The sequence below is a fragment of the Mytilus galloprovincialis genome, chromosome 4 (assembly GCF_965363235.1).
Source record: "Mytilus galloprovincialis chromosome 4, xbMytGall1.hap1.1, whole genome shotgun sequence".
In the NCBI taxonomy this organism is placed as follows: Eukaryota; Metazoa; Mollusca; class Bivalvia; order Mytilida; family Mytilidae; genus Mytilus; species Mytilus galloprovincialis.
This window is the reverse complement of record NC_134841.1, coordinates 71,631,966-71,650,978: the sequence shown is the minus strand read 5'-3', so window position 1 is coordinate 71,650,978 and position 19,013 is coordinate 71,631,966. Positions and strand designations below refer to the sequence as shown.

The 19,013-nt window shown below is 31.6% G+C and overlaps 1 protein-coding gene across 2 annotated transcripts in view; it reads right to left on the bottom strand.

Moving 5' to 3' along the window:
• The window catches only part of LOC143072865 (inositol polyphosphate-5-phosphatase A-like), a 71,012-nt gene that overhangs the window by 46,796 nt on the left and 5,203 nt on the right, over positions 1 to 19,013 (bottom strand). For both annotated transcript variants that reach the window (XM_076247990.1, XM_076247989.1), the window contains exons 3-5: positions 15,048 to 15,148; positions 3,050 to 3,137; positions 681 to 744 (exon numbers count right to left, since the gene is read on the bottom strand). In XM_076247990.1, the coding sequence (XP_076104105.1) occupies positions 681 to 744; positions 3,050 to 3,137; positions 15,048 to 15,148 (253 nt within the window). The remainder of the gene's footprint in view (positions 1 to 680; positions 745 to 3,049; positions 3,138 to 15,047; positions 15,149 to 19,013) is intronic.

The window sequence follows — 19,013 nt, the reverse complement described above, 5'->3', positions numbered from 1 at the left end:
ATCTAAATATAGTATAATAGTTCAAACTGTTGGTGTGGATCACCACATCCTAATCTATTACTGAATATTTTGATTTCTCTGACAAAAGTTGAAATAACAATCTAAATATCAAATTTAAAGTGAATTAAATTTTCACTTTTGACCTTTTTTGGAGACCTGTACAGCTGACCTATTTACAATGAGATTTCAATAGAGCTGACATAACTCTACCTCATAAAGAATATTTTATTTTTAAAGATATGACTAAATTTAGATTTTTTTTTTAACAAACAAAACACAAAAGCTTGTATCATTTGTTATTTTGAGACATTGAATTGTTTCCAATTTATAGGTGCATTAATATGAATCAACAAAACTACTACTAGGATATACCAGATGCAGGTAATGTTTGGAGGCAATGCTGCAAATGGTGTATTACTGGTTTAACTAATGGTGTATTACTGGTTTAACTAATGTTAATGTCTCATTCAAAATCAAATAATAATTCCATACCGTGTATCTTAAATGGTGAATAAAAACTCTCACTTAGGAAAAGCGGTTGCAAGAAAAGGGTGTGACAGGGGGCATGCGAGAAGTACAAACTGAAAGTGTACCAGCCTGATTGCTTATAATTGAAGTCCCTTCCCATTAGACATTATTACTTTGAAATGATTAGCCTACTAACATCCATTATTACTTACCTACAAAGTCCCATATAGATATATCTTCTACACTTTCATGGACGAAATAAAGGTTACCTAAAGCCTGAAATATAGAGCAGACAAAATAAAACCCAATAAATATTTGACATACTGCTTATAAACGGGGACATTAACATGAAAACTTAATGTTGCTCACTGATTAACAAAATGAGGTCAAGGTCATGTGGACCCTGTCCAACAGATGTTAACCATGTACATTGAGTCTATAAATCATATTACATCTATGTATAAATCAAATATATAAACCTTATTACTGACAATTAGTAAGAACATCAAGTGATAGAACACTATGGTATAAAGCAATAGCTTAACCATTTACATAAGGTCAAGGACAAAAGGCATGGGCCAGATGGAAACTTCAGAACATAAGGCATCTGTATACAAATTATGTATAATGCAGGTTTTCTACCTTTCTTGAAAATAAAGCTGCATACCAATAGTTTAAGCAGCTGCTGTCTCCAGAAATAGCATCAGCTATGCCACATTCATTACAGGTGAGAACAAAAATCAGGATTTCCTCCCTAATGTATTATGTAAAATGTAACATTTGAATAAGATAGCTTTTCCTTGAGACTTTAAATGGATAGAGTTTTGTTGTAAACTATACAAATTCATCATACTTAAATGTTTTAATTTATGACATGTAAACATTAAAAAACAGAAAAAAATAAATTTACATAAAAACCACTAGACTTTGTTAAAAGTGTATTTACAAGCAATGTCAGTCAAAAACAACAATATGCAATGTTTGTACACCTTAATTCTGTTTATAAAACTTAACATGTATTTTGGGTCAATATTTTACTTCTGTTTTTTATACTTAACATGTATTAATAGATTAAAGTTAAAAAATACAATTTAAGACCACATTAAACTGTATGACACTAAAATAATAAAATATTGTAGTATATGTCTGTATGATGATAATATCTGTATAGGTCAAGGTCAGTAAACCCTGATCAAGATATTATGCAGTTTGGAGTGATGATTTGGGAAAGATAAATTCTGCTTTGATTTTGTCATAGGAAATTAGCATCATTCCTCGTTGGGTAATCAAAGGATCAAAAGTATGATTGTGATCCATATCAAGGATGGTAAATGATTACATATACATCTATCATTTATAATACAGAATATTCTTCTGTGATCTTGGAACTGAAGTGATTTTGTATTTGTACGACATACCACACTCCAAAACTAAAGGCAACTGTGGTCACTGTTTAGGTAAGGGTACAGTTCAGATAAGCTACAAACTTTACATCTACCTTTAGTATTTTTTCAATCCTCTATTGATTTAGTATCTGAATATATTTTTTTTACAGCAATCACCAGATACAAATTAGTATTTTCTTAAGCAATAAAAATATCATCAACCTTGGTTAGCTCTAAATTCACAAGTTAAGAATTTATTACAAAGGCTAGTTTTGCTAGAGTAAGATCTTCCTGACTGACAAATCTGATACACAAATTACACAAACTGAGATATCTGTCAGTTAATGTGGTTCCCAAAAGTTACATTACCACTATCATTCACAATGACATTGTTTCAATAAAATTGAGAATGGAATTAGGAATGTGTCAAAGAGACAACAGCCCAACCAAAGAATAGAATTTATTCCATTTTCCCAATGTAATTGCCCAACTGAATGACACTTCTATGGGACCCATACTATTCTAATGCTTTCTCTGCCCTGGGCACTTCAAAACGGTCTTCCAAACATAAGAGACTTGAAGCCTACAAATGTGGTTGGAAATAGCTGTAAATCTAAAACTTTGTGTCGCTTCACTACACTCTGGGTATGGTATCAATTCTCTATGCACTTTAATTTTCCAGGTTGTTTGTGCTGCTCCAATGATGTTCATTTTTCTCAGTGTCCTATTCAGGTGTTTCTCGAAGAAGGATAGTCTTCTTCAGCTATGATTGTTTCCTTTACATTACTTTTGGTGACTTATTTCACAGTATTCAGTAGAACATATAATCATGTATAAATTAAAGATAACTAAGAGAATCCTACCTACACAAGTGACTTAAACATAGGGATTAGGGAACTGCATTTCAAGTACTTAAATATGTTCAACATTTAAATTACCAGTCATAAACATACAACTCTAATGTGGGGAAACTTATAAAAGGGAGATTTAGGGTTCAATTTTATCTATAAAATATAATTGTAGTACATGTACACTCTCCCATAGATTTAAAGGGAATACCATTGAATGGTAAGGATTCCTCACAACAAACCAAAATGTATTTTAATTCTTTGAAAATTTACAACTGGATATAAACAGAGATGCTTAAAATGACTGTAAAGAAGTTTTCTTTGCTTCAAACAAGTTACGAGTATTACCGTGAATTTGTCTGCAGCAGTAAAGTCCTCATCCAGAAATACTCTAGCTCTATCATACTTCTGCAGTTCTTCACAGCCCAACATGGCTCTGAAAATTATAACAAAACTTTACAGCTTTTACATTAATGCTAGCAAGACAAATCTTTGTTTGGCTTGCTTGCTTTGTTTGTATCAGTGTTTGCTCAAGCATGGCAATTAAGATAGGCGGGGCTTCAGCTTGTATACATCATACTTAAATTTTATTGGACGTTATGTTTGAGGTTAAGGACACTAAATTTTAAAACATCCCATGACTCATATTCTCAAATGTTTCCTTACCTGTAAATATACAATACAGACAGGATTTTACTTCGTCGAAATTATCTCCCCATTACGCCAGTTTATTTTCACAATCGTAGAAATGGAAGACAATTTTTTTTTCTTCAAATATCCAACTTAAAGACTGTCGTCAAGCACTTTTAGTAAAATAGCTATTCGAACACACCTACTCTGATTTTGTGATCCATTGGATAGGTATTTCACTTCACCCCTATATTTCATCTTTTAGTACTGTGATTTTTTTTATGTTATAAAGTCAACCTGTAGCTTTGCTATATTAAAATGATACAATCTGAAGCGAGATGATGTATCAAATACTCTTGCTTTGTACGTTTTCAAGACAAAATATTCATCTCAAACACACCCTAACATAAAAAAAAATGTACACTCGATTTCCTCTTTTCGATACAATTGTTTCCCATTTTTTTGAATATTTTCTTGAGTTACATAATGGAAGGGCAGACATGGAAATAACTGACTGAACTAATAGATTGATATGTTATAAAAAAAAACAATATTAGGTCAATGCTGAAGGCCAGTTTCTCAGCCTCATACAAGAAAAAAGTTTATATTTTATTTTCATTGACAAATTATTGTATTTTTACAGGTGAGGAAACATGTGAGAATATTTGTCATGTGATTAGGTGTCCTTAACCTCAAACATAACGTCCAATAAAATTTAAGTATGGTGTATACAAGCTGAAGCCCCGCCTATCTTAATTGCCATGCTTGAGCAAACATTGATACAAACAAAGCAAGCAAGCTAAACAAAGATTTGTCTTGCTAGCATTAATGTAAAAGCTGTAAGCTTCAATGCATTATCAATGATAGATTTCTTAAAACATAAATACAGCAGCTATCATAGAAGAATCCTTCCTCAAATCCTGATGGTTTGATAAAAACCTATGCAGTGTTTTTTTAAAGGCATGATATCATTACAGATTGTCTCTTAGTCTTAGAATGTATTGCAACAGTGGTGCTATAATTTTATTCAAATCCCATGGCGCAATTTGAAAATACTGGCAAGAGCACTGTCAGGACTGTTATGGTCTCCAAAACAATCTGTAGCTAATGATTTTAACCTGTTCAGACAAGGAAGAATATGGTTTTGTAAAATATTACAAAACGTTTAGCTGACTTTACAGAGTTATCTCCCTGTAGTTTTAGGTACCACCTTAATTTCAAACTATTGTAAGAGTTGTAGTATAAAGAGAACCACACATTGTCTCGAAAAATTGTACCCAGCTTATAACAGAATATAAATGCTAAGCAAAGTACTCACACATACATCCTTTGTCCAAGACTTGTACATATATATAAACTCTATATTTGAAAACATGTCCAAGACTTGTACATATAAATTCTATATTTGAAAACATGTCCAAGATTTGTACATATAAATTCTATATTTGAAGACATGTCCAAGACTTGTACATATAAATTCTATATTTGAAAACATGTTCAAGACTTGTACATATAAATTCTATATTTGAAAACATGTCCAAGACTTGTACATTTAAATTCTATATTTGAAAGCATGTCCAAGACTTGTACATATAAATTCTATATTTGAAAACATGTCCAAGACTTGTACATATACATTCTATATTTGAAAACATGTCCAAGACTTGTAGATATAAATTCTATATTTGAAAACATGTCCAAGACTTGTACATATAAATTCTATATTTGAAGACAGGTCCAAGACTTGTACATATACATTCTATATTTGAAAACATGTCCAAGACTTGTACATATAAATTCTATATTTGAAAACATGTCCAAGACTTGTACATATAAATTCTATATTTGAAAGCATGTCCAAGACTTGTACATATAAATTCTATATTTGAAAACATGTCCAAGACTTGTACATATACATTCTATATTTGAAAACATGTCCAAGACTTGTACATATAAATTCTATATTTGAAAGCATGCGCATGTCCAAGACTTGTATATATAAACTCTATATTTGAAAACATGTCCAAGACTTGTACATATAAATTCTATATTTGAAGACATGTCCAAGACTTAATTGTACATATAAATTCTATATTTAAGAATTTGTTGTCAATATTTTTACAAAAAAGAGATTATAGCTAGAGTGGGCACGGGTGGGCTGCCCACTGTGGGTAGGTAAAAAAAGCAAAATCCACATTGGCTGTTGTGTAAATATTCTATTTTTATATAGCTGGATACAAGTTTGCAAACCTAACTAGAAAGTTCATAAAATGTTTATTTTTCTTATAATATTTATCAGAATTGTTATTCCCTATTCTTGGCATACAATATAACAATCATGACAAGGATGAAGCATGAAACAGTTGTCAGCAAGAGATTGTGTATGTTACCCTCATACTGAATTTGCCAGGGTAACACAAAGATTTCTTGTTATAAATTAGTTCAGTGAACTTTAATGTTTAACAGTTAACCTGTAGTATGCACTACTGTACAAAAAACAAATCATCTAAATTTAAATCTATAGAAAGCCATTTGTGGCTAACATTTGCAATAATTTAACATATAATGAATTTTCATACAATGAAAGTTCACATTTCAAAACATCATTTGCAATATTGATCTAGATCATTGACCTACCACATTCTTCAATCAACAAAGAAGCAAAATGGTAAATTTGAATAAGAAATTGAAGAAATGTCTGGTCAGCATTCTCACTTTAACATTGTATTGAAAATTTGTACTGCAGCAGCCATGCAAATATCTGTTACAAGGTACAGGAGATGTTCTGAATTAAGAACTTATCTTTTGGTTATAGTGAAACATTGAAATTTAGTATAACAGACTTGAATGAATAGAGAATTTCTCTAAATGAAAAGAAGATAACAATAACCAAGTTTAAGTTGATTTTCTGCAATGATTGTCTTTTCACTGAACAATTCAAAGTTTGGTGACCATATTCAATGATTGCATCCATTTAATTGAACTCAAAAACATATATCACATATTTCTGCTAAACCCTTAAAAAACATTGAGTGAGGAAACACAGATAAAATACATTGTATAAAATTGTTAACAATATTTTACATTTTGAATTTTCTGTATTCATGAAGCAAAACTCAAGTATACATCTGGGAGTCCATAAGATGCACAAATTTACATCCTACAGATAGTTTCTGCTTGCAAGGAAACTACTGACAAAAGATTCTAAATTATTAAGTTGTGGTCATCTTTTTGTAATTGTTGTTACATGTATTACAATTTTTTATTGAACATAAAAGAAAATATGTGTCACTAAGGACCATGGATATGTTCCCTTTATCACAGTCACAATCCAATCCTCATTTCATGCTTTGTTACTGAATCTAACTAAACCCCAGTTTATTACTAATCACAATGGTTCTATTGGTGGAGCAGGAACTGCTTATCCTTCAAATAACTGATCAGGAGTGAATTCATACCACATTTGTGTTTGGGTTGGTGTTGTTTATTTATATATACCTCAAGTGTTTTGTGGAATGTTATTTGCCTATCCATTTCTTTTAGATGGGGAGGGTTAGCTCTTTTTTTACTACTTTTAACAAATAATATTTTGTTATTTATAATGGTATAGGTTGGCTGAGCTTAGACTTGCTACATGTCCCTTCCTAATTATGTTTTTTATTTTTTTTTTCAATTTTGCCCCTTTAATAATTTTACTGCTATAACTAGGAGATAACAATTATACTGACATTCTCCAAGGACAATCAGTAGGCTGGCACTTATCAGTAAACATATAAATTAGTAAGAGAGAAATAATAGAAAGGGAATTGTAGCAAGTCTAGGCTGAGCTCATTGTTGAAGGACATACAGCAATTCTACAGGTTGCATTTCTGTAAATATTGACAATGCAATTTCCCATAGGAACTCCTTTTACGGCTAAAACTGTACCACTTTTACTATGAAGTTTTGAAAAAAATCTTATCCTAGAATTGAAAGTTCATATGCACCACAATTTTTTTCAAAGGTCAAAATATAGGGCTGTGCGGCATATTTTCAACGTTTATATGCCCTGAACTTCTCAGAGTGTAAACTTACACTAATTTTCTTAACTACCCCTACCTCGAATGACAGGTTACCACAGATTTCAATGTAAACAATTTGCACGTGTTTATTTACTGGTAACATTCCCAAGTTCTGTCTCTGCGATATGGAACACAGAGAGCATAACTGGGAACCAGTATGTAAACAAAATTAATTTTCTATGAATATTCTATTACTCCCCAAAAGAGGCGTGTTTTGAGAAACAGCTGTATTTACAAAGTGCAACCTACAGTTGCTCACATCTACATCTTGTCTCTAGTCCATCATAACACATCTTACTGATATACATGTATAAATATACAATTAAATATAAGTATTTAATAAACAAACAATATTGCTTGTTTTCTATTCAAATGATTACATTGCAATATGTCTCTTTCAATAAATGTACACATGTTATTATATCTTAATTATAAACCCACAAATCTAATTTTGTAAATCTCATATCCAAACATTATTTCTGTCTGAGGATAAGAAAAACAAGTGACATCAGCATTATACATTTATCAATGTTTATTCTTACAATAACTTAATCTTTTAAATCCATTGCAATTACAGCACATATACTTGGTTGTGTAAAAAAAATCACCTACAAGTAAGTTTGCCTGCCTGTTAGACAAAGCACATTATAAACTTTATTTATTATTTAAATGGCACACTTTTTAGAAGGTTTTTGGTAGAGGTGCCCATTATCAAAGAAGGGGTTGGGGCACAAAAAGGCTATTCAGTCATTTGCTTGTTTAGAATGAATAACAAGAGTTTCTATTTAGCATAAAAAAGCGGGACTCTGTGCTCCACTCTCGTCAGTTCTGGCACCCCTGCCCAAAATGTTTTAAGAGTGTTGTTGTTCCCTTAAGCAATGCCAAAAAGTTCCAAAGTAGATTTTTTACCGTTCAATTATATCACTAACTATTGTCTTCGAAATTGTATCGTGTAATTGATGAATCCATTTGTTTAATCTTAACTAATTAAGTTTGATCCTATATGATAAATGTTGATAATTTAATGAACTATAAATTGTTTAGACATTTAAAGGAAGATAATAAATTGATTGCATATTAGAAGTGACAGATAATCCATGGCGTTCATTCACCCAAGGGTTCTCATTCTCATAAGTCTTAAGACAGATATCCAGGATTTTGTGGCGGAGTTCTTTATTACTAAACAAGTTACGAGTAATTCTATGCTTTTCCATATTCAATTCATAAAATATAACTTTAGAAAAGATAAAAATTAATGTAGAACATAACTGCACAGATTCTAATGATCAACAACACCAAAATAAATATCCAAGTATTTTCTAACAATCAAAACATTTGTTTTTGTTCAATTCAAAGACTCTTGTAATTAATTTTGTACTCAGTTCCCCAAAAAACGTAATGACTTTCAAGATGCAATACTCATTCACTCCAAAGCACTGAACATCCTGAAGGGTTTTAATCATAATACATTAATCTTCCTACTTAACTTAAAAGAATCAAAATTGCAGAATAAATAGACAATCTCTTTTTCATATATTGACTTAGGTGCCGTGAAGCACATGTAGCCAAAATTAAATAGACATAGAAATAATAAAGAAACAGAAAAATCCTTTATCTTTAGTAAAAACAAATTAATGGCAGCACAAAACTTGGATCACTTACAACTTAATACGCCATTAATAAGTTGTAACTTCTTCATGTAAGACTATATACATGCAAATCATCTAACGAACTGATTCCAACCTAAACAATCCAGTTTAACATGCCTCCAGACAACTAATTTAGGAATGGACAAGTCTGTACTCATTAACTGGTGATGAAATCAACATCTGCTGAAGAAATTAATCGTTTGCATTACATTATTTCTTAAGTTTCTGTTGTTGTATTTACCCCCCAGTTAATTTCCCCAACAACTTCAATCAAGGCTGACTGGAAACAGACAATGCAATTAAGAAAATCACATGTAATTGTTTATATGCAGATGCAATGTTATTGTTAGACAATAATCGACAAACCATCAACACTCTGTGATCTATAATACATGTAGCACCTCAAAGTGTTCTATTTATAGCAAACAGTCCAAAAGCAAGTTTCTTTATTCATAAAAGTGAACTCCACATTAGCAAGAATTTATTTTAAAGTCAACTTATTAAAATTGAATGATTTATGTTAACCTGCTACTTGGTCTATAGTTCATACTTGTATAACCTCTTATCATTTAAAACACTCTTCAAATTTTGACAATATCAATGTTTGAAAGTGTTACTAACAGCAACTTCAGAAGTCATAAAGACTCATCCTTAAACTGTTACTTGCATGTTGCAACATGACAAGTGCAGCAAGTGGACAAGGACGTATAACTAACATAATATATGTCCTTGAAGTGGAGTAGCTTAGCCTTCTGAAGTACCCGAGATTACCCTCAATTTTTTTTTTCATTTAGACCATTTTTTTTGTTCTCTTTTACTTTGGCTTATGATTATATTCAATTGTTTTTTTGGTATCTTAAGCTTCTGCCTCTTTTTTAACAAAAGTGTAGAAACAAGCAAACGACTGCAATCAAACATCTAAGTGCAATTGGTTTAGTTATGTTTCAAACTTTTGGAATACATTAAGTCACTGCCCTGCTTATCTAATGATTCTACATAACAGTATATCGTTCTACAATATCAAGTTCAAAACGAATTTAAATTTGGAGAAGATATATATTCTCAAAGATTATTTAATGGAAAGAAGTTAAAAAGTGTTCAAAATATGTGTACGCTTGAGCTTTTTCTCACCCTTGGTTAGAAAAATCACTGATATTAACTATTATAAATATATTTTTCTAACCAATAGCTTATTTGATAGTTTTTATTTTTCATGAGAATTTCCCTTTACTACTGTATAGTCAAATGTGATTTTCATGTTCTTTCTCCACATCATTAATTGATCTAAGAAGTTCTTCACTAATCTATTTATAAACAGTTTAATACAGCTGCCAAGAGAAGTAAATTGACTTGAAGAACTTCAAGGTGTTTTGTATATGTTTATACTTCGGAATGATTGAAATAGAATTGGTGTAGTATAGTGTTTCTAAACAGTTTAACAGTGCCATTTTTTTTTTTCGTTCCATGCATGGACAAGTTTACAAATGAATCATATCAAATAATGCTTCATCTTCAGGTTTAAGCTTTTATTATCAAACAAACAAAAAGAAAGTAAGAATACAGGACATAACAACCCAAAAAGGATACAAGCATAAAATGCAAAAATATGCAGTTAAAATTTATTATCTTTTGCAAACCCATTGGAATCTACAGCAAACCTGTGGTCAGACTTCTTCAACTCATTTGTTGTATCTTTGGCATGTATTAAACAAGAGTGCATACACTAAAACGTCTCACCTGCTTTACTAATCATAATTGAATCAATGTTGAAAGTCTTAAAAGATAAAGGTTTTACTACAAGATCACATGCACTTTACATTGACCAATGAACCATGAAAATGAGGTCAAGGTCAGATGATAAAAGCCAGACAGTAATGTACCCTTTACCAATCATTCCGTACACCGTCCAAATATGGTTGAGAAAACTCAAACAATGATTTTGCAATGAATTCTACAAAGTTTTAGTCACAACATTAGATGACCTTTCACTCCTTTAAATGTTGACACACAATTATCAATCATAATTGAATATAAACAGAATTAATTAAGGAATGACTGTAATATTTTTTCTGTCTATGAAGAAATAACATAAAAAATGTGGTGCACACTGAATAACGCGCGTAGCGGGTTATTTAACAGTGTGCACCACATTTTTTATGTTATTTCGAATAGACAGAAAAATATTACAGTCATTTCTTATAATTTAATTCTAAATTCCATTTTAAACTGTACAAAACCATGAAAAAACGTTGATGACGTCACGGTCACATGACTAAATTATGTCTATGGGCTCATAACAAAATAACGTCAGCCAATCAGAAGACGCGTTACATCCAAAAATAAATTATTCTATTTTAACCTTACCCTATTTTATTAAGAGATTAGTATGTACATGTAGTTAAAGACATGACCTGCAGCATAGCAGATGAATTCTGGTAACAAATACCATGAAAATAGGATTTAAAGTTGCAGAGCAAAACATGATGAAAATTTTATAGTCTGCAGATGTCAATTACATGTAACAGACATGTATGTATCTGGCAGGAAACAGGAAACAGAAGTGAGAAAAATCAATCTAAAATTGGAAAAACAGCTTTCTTAAAAATCATCACAGGTTTCAGGCTTATAATTTGCTTTGTCAGAAGGGCATTTTGTTAAAATAGATACAGTTGGCATACCAAATCAAATATCAAGTTAAAAAGGAGTGAAAACCAAAGCTTGCAATGAGTTGTACCAAATAGTAAAAATACCAAGGGTATCTATGTCGGGGTTTTTACATTTCATTATGGGTAAGTTTATCTAAAAAAAAAAATTCAATGATATTTCAAGTAAACACAAAAGTGCTGACTACTGGGCTGATGATAGGCTAGCCTCCAGGACAAAGAGTCAACAAGCATTGGCATCATCCCAGTGGTTGTAAGAAACCAGGTATAATAAAATTGAAACCTGTTTTGATAAATATCATTGTTTTCTGAATTTTTTCTTATGAAAGTAAGGTTTCAATGCCTTTTTCACTATTCCAAGATATAAAAGTTACTTTTAATGTTTCGATATCTCTTGATCTGAGGGGTAAATAGAGAAAAACACTTGTAAAACTTTGCTCTTATTGACATAATACACTACTTCATACTTTTATTGAGCCTCTGTCCACTGGTTCATTATTAATCTACTCACTCATTGACTACATTGGATGTAGTATTAAATACAATTACTTATTGATTTTGTAATTTAGAGATAACTTAATTAATACATCAATGTCAAAAGGTAAAGAGATTAGGTGGTCGAAAGCTGATTAACACTTCTTATGATGGACAACTTGTTTGTTCTCCATCATATTACTCTTTTGTTATCACAATTCTCCATGTGCAAGATTTAATACTATGATGACATGTTAACTTGGCAATGGAAATGATGGAAGATATGGTTTTGTATAACTTCAAATATCACATGTAGAGAAAGTACACACCACACCATGACCAAAAGAGTAAAACACAAACGATAGTCTTCAAACACAACACAGAAAATAAAAAAAGATAACATTATGAACCCCACTTTACATTTGGTGGTGAACTTGTAAGTAAGCAAAAAATGTACCATACTGCTTCACTCATTGCATTTTACAAGAAAAAACTTTGTGATGAGATATATTAGATGAAAAATTATGAGTATTGAAATAGTGTGAGATAGTGGAAACGGAATATGTTACTATTACACCACTATCCCAGGTATGGGGAGGTCTGGGCATCTTTTAACATGTTTAACCCCTTTACATTCTGTAAGTGCCTATCCCAAAGTCGAGAGCCTGTAATTCAGTGGTTGGCATTTGTTGCTGTATATCATAAAATTGAAAATGGAAATGGGGAATATGTCAAAGAGACAACAACCTGACCAAAGAGCAAATAACATGATCGGGTCAATATGAACATAGGAATTTCATGTATTTCAACTATGCTTAAAACTAAAATAAGGAACTCATAGAGTAAAAAAACTAAATTAAAATGACTGATTAAAATTTTAAAAAACTTCATATGTTTGACTGAAATTTAAGATTTTCCATGGTCCTCAAAACAAGAAAACATTTAAAATATTTATCTGAATATCAAGCACAACTTTCCATTAAATAATTTTAAATGTTGAGAGGATTTGGTTTGCTTCATTGCCTCTCCATAATTTAAAACTAGTTTGGTTTTAATATCTATTTGATATTTTCCCATACAAATAATCTTTACTTTTAACAAAATTTAGATGTTCCATATTTCTGTATTTGCAGACATCAATCATTGGATTAAAGGTTGCAAATAACTTTTACTGGCAATGCATGGCTGTAAATATTCAAAATGAACAGAAAGGACAAAAGTAATCACTTGTTGTTTATCTAATTATGACAAAATAAGTTCTTCTTTTAAATTATTATGCAATTTAAAAATTGAACCAGCTTTGAATGTCAATAAAAGGTTATATCATTGAAATAGCAACAAAAAAGTACATTAAAACTTCTGTAGTCTGAAACAGCAAGCCTTGAAGGTCTCTTGCACCTTTTAAATTGCTGTTGAGATGATACGAATACCTACTAAATAATACATATTTGTAACAGATAGGACTAAAATAATTGTATTGGAATATTTCAAATATCAATGAACTTAAAATGCTGTGGACGTCTATAGCTGAAATCTATACCATCCACAAATCTATGAAACAGATATTAAGCTAAACTGTATAGAATCGTAATGCAATGCCGCAACATCATAAAAGTAATACAAAACCATCTTAAAGTTGGATGTTGTCAAAAAGCAATCTATTTACGTTTTTTCTGTCACAATCTATATTAAATTTATGTTACAATGTATATTAAATTTTCATAATTAACATTTTTTCAATAAAAAATCCAATTTAGCCAATATGAATTTTTATGAAGGATTGTACCAGTGCCAATGTAAATAAATAAGTACAAATTGATAAATAACTGATTTCCTGGATTTTAGCTACTGGAAACATAACTTCCTGATATACAATTGTTCACCAACTTTTTCAGAAGCCAGACTAACTTAGATTGCAGCAGTGAATATTGATTTACAGATGTCCACTTAATATAATACATGTTATATCATAAATACTGTAAATTAACATATTTCATGAATATTATATCACATGGACTTATTTTTCGCAATATTCAAATGTCATTGACATATATTATACAAGGGAAGACCAAGGTTCTCAATATAAAGCTATTTTTCTACTGGCAAAAATGAGTTTGTTTACAGTAATTTAAACCAGTACTGAATTAACATTAACCCAATCTCTAAACATAACAACATGTAATAAAAGTTAATCTCTAAATTTACAGAATATTTCCTGTTCGAAAAGTATTAAAGTTTCCTGATTCTGATCATATTAAACATGCTTATTTTGTTAAGATGCTGACGAAATTCAATTGTTATTATGCATGAATTGGAATTGACATGTTTTTTCCCCCGAGAAATGATGTAATAATTCTCAACTATCAGGAAACAATTCAATCTTTCAAAATAATGACAGCATTGTCCACAATTCTGATATATCTCTTATTATCAAACATTTGTCAAATGCACAGCATGATTTGTGCTATAAATAGACCTAAAATAACAATATCTTAGCCCACCAGGATATACCTACTGATATGTAAACACTTTGAACAGAATTTAACTCTTTAAATTTTCTCACATGCAGTGTTCAAAACATTCTTTATATGAAATCGTCATTGGTTAATATTAGACTACAATATGACATAAAGTTGATTTTTTTACTGACCAACTCAAACTTTACCTAAATCTGAGACTTGAAGGCATCATCAGTCCATTAAACCACTTTTCTACTCAAATTTTTTAATAGATGTATTTGTTTTAAGCATGTTAAGTGAAAGTAGTTTCCAATGACAATCAAGCACAGCAGGCTATACTTTTCTGTTAAATATTCTTTTGTTTGCCTCACTACAGCTAAAAAACATTGACTCTTCATAGATGTACTCACTTGACGAACTTGTTGACATGTTGCATGGAATCTTCATAGTTTTTACCGCCAACTTCTTGACAATGAAGAGCAAGTAATCCTGGCTGGTAATGCTGTACACTCTACAAATCAAGATACACATTTAAAGTAGGAATTTTGATAGGAGTCATTTGTAGCCGGCAGGAATCGCAAAATATATAAAACATTTCAGTTTTTTCAAAGTTACATGTACATGTATAATAATTATTTTGTTGAAGGTATATATATAGTGATAGTGATGCAAGTTGGTATTCACTGTAGGCCAGAAATGTAATTTAACAATTTACATGTATATGTAACCATGGTAACATACTACAGGTAAAAACAATTTTTAATAACTAAATTATGAGTGCGTCGTTTCAAAAAAATTATTTCACTGGCATCAATATCCTTGTACAAAACATCTTGTAGATAAATAGATCTTTAAGTAAGACTTTTGTTCATATCAAAATGATTATTTGGAAGATTATTCAAATGAAGAAGTTTGAGAAGTTTTTATAGTTTCAAAAGACATATTTTAAAATATGTAGGTATATCCTGGTGGGCTAAGATAATGCCAGATTAACTCTGATTCATTGTCAAATTTAAGTGACAAAAAAGTAGCTTTTTCTGTGTTGAATTCTTCTTCTTCTAAGATATAGTAGTTAATCTCAATAATGAGTACTCAATACTTGTATTGATTCACATTTTCATGATTTTTATGTTGGGGTCTCTTTTTTTTTATTACTGACTATATTGTAAGGGTTTGAGGTGCCTTCTAAACAGGTCATTATAAGACTTGAAGCATTGGATGAAAATTAGTCTGTAGAAAGTTGATACATGTACAATTCTGAATATACCTGGCTTCTATGAAGTTATATTCTTAAGCATGTTAACATGGTGATGGTTAAGTATTTATAAAGCTGTAAAAATTGGAAAAAAAATGTTGAATAAATAGGGATTTTGAATTGGTGGTTTGGCACCTTTCATTGTTGAAGGTCTTCATGGTCTTAAGGACGACATCAAAAGTTCAATGAAGGATAAAAAATTTAATTCACATAGTTTTTTCAGTGACCCCCCGCCCCCTCTTAACTTAATTTGGGAAAAATTGATTGACCAATAGGGATATATGTAAAATCGATTTTAGATTAACAAAACTTGCAGCAATGTTGACCCCCCCCCCCCCCCCCCCCCTAAAAAAAAAACTATTTGATTTAAGATTTTTATCCTACATTGATCTTTTGATGTCGTCCCTTACTGTGATCTTTTTTCTTAGCTTTTATTTTTGTAATTTATAAAACTCTGTTGACTAGTTGCCTCATTAGCAATCACATCACATCTCTTTATTTTTACATCAATTATATAAATGTGTTTTACGTACACATATGAATACATAATGTAAGTGTTTCAGTCAAAACAAATAAATAATTGTCTATTGTGTAATTCCCTAGCTGGAGATATCAGATAAATGCTGATGACAAAAACACAGGGTCTCTATGCCAACCATAACTATCATGTACAATTACTTGCCAGTTTATACAAATAATCATAATTCATAAAGAGATCAACGTTCCATATTAATTGGATTTTCAACCTTTTAAAACAAAAATACAATGAATGTTAAATCTGCTTCTAGACCAAATGTGAGTATTTCATTGAAATTGGTTTAAAACTTCCAAGTATTGAAATTAACTACATGTTAGCTACAAATACAACTGCCTGGTTGAAAAACAAAATCAATTTCTGATGAAAAGAAACTGTAAAATAAATCAGGACATACATGCGACAGACCATGACATGTGATACAACCACAGCAATTAACCAAGGAAATCAAAACATACATGTGACAGACCATGACATGTGATACAACCACAGCAATTAACCAAGGAAACAGGACATACATGTGACAGACCATGACATGTGATACAACCACAGCAATTAACCAAGGAAATCAAAACATACATGTGACAGACCATGACATGTGATACAACCACAGCAATTAACCAAGGAAATCAAAACATACATGCGACAGACCATGACATGTGATACAACCACAGCAATTAACCAAAGAAATTAGGACATACATGTGACAGATCATGACATGTGATATAACCACAGCAATTAACCAAGGAAATCAGGATATACATGTGATACACCATGACATGTGATATAACCACAGCAATTAACCAAGAAAATAAGGACATACATGTGACAGACCATGACATGTGATACAACCACAGCAATTAACAAAGGAAATCAGGACATACATGTGACAGACCATGACATGTGATATAACCACAGCAATTAACCAAGGAAACATGACATACATGGGACAGTCCATGACATGTGATACAACCACAGCAATTAACCAAGGAAATCAGGACAAACATGTGATACACCATGACATGTGATATAACCACAGCAATTAACCAAGGAAACAGGACATACATGTGACAGACCATGACATGTGATTCAACCACAGCAATTAACCAAGGAAATCAGGACATACATGTGACAGACCATGACATGTGATACAACCACAGCAATTAACCAAGGAAATCAAAACATACATGCGACAGACCATGACATGTGTTACAACCACAGCAATTAACCAAAGAAATCAGGACATACATGTGACAAACCATGACATGTGATACAACCACAGCAATTAACCAAAGAAATCAAAACATACATGCGACAGACCATGACATGTGTTACAACCACAGCAATTAACCAAAGAAATCAGGACATACATGTGATAGACCATGACATGTGATACAACCACAGCAATTAACCAAGGAAATCAGGACAAACATGTGACACACCATAACATGTGATACAACCACAGCAATCAACCCAAGAAAATCAGGACATACATGTGACACACCATGACATGTGATACAACAACAGCAATTAACTTATGATTAACCAAAGGAAATCAGGACATACATGAGACACACCATGACATGTGATACAACCACAGCAATCAACTTATGATTAACCAAAGGAAATCAGGACATACATGTGACAGACCTTGACTTGTGATACAACCACAGCAATTAACCAAGGAAACAGGACATACATGTGACATACCAGGACATGTGATACAACCACAGCAATTAGCCAAAGGAAATCAGGACATACATGTGATAGACCATGACATGTGATACAACCACAGTAATTAACCAAAGGAAATCAGGACATACATGTAACAGACCATGACATGTGATACAACCACAGCAAGTAACCAAGGTAACAGGACATACATGTGACAGACCATGACATGTGATACAACCACAGTAATTAACCAAAGAAATCAGGAAATACATTTGATAGACCATGACATGTGATATAACCACAGCAATTAACCAAGGAAATAAGGACATACATGTGACAGACAATGACATGACATGTGATACAACCACAGCAATTAGCCAAAGGAAATCAGGACATACATGTGACAGACCATGACATGTGATACAACCACAGCAATTAACCAAAGAAATCAGGATATACATGGGACAGACCATGACATTTGATACAACCACAGCAATCAACCCAAGAAAATCAGGACATACATGTGACAGACCATGACATGTGATACAACCACAGCAATTAGCCAAAGGAAATAAGGACATACATTTGATAGACCATGACATGTGATGTAACCACAGCAATTTACCAAGGAAATAAGGACATACATGTGACAGACAATGACATGTGATACAACCACAGCAATTAACCAAAGGAAATCAGGACATACATGTGACAGACCATGACATGTGGTACAACCATAGCAATTAGCCAAAGGAAATAGGGACATTCATTTGATAGACCATGACATGTGATACAAACACAGCAATTAACCAAAGGAAATAAGGACATACATTTGATAGACCATGACATGTGATACAACCACAGCAATTATAAACAGTTCATAAAGAATTCATGGTTCATCAACCAGATAAA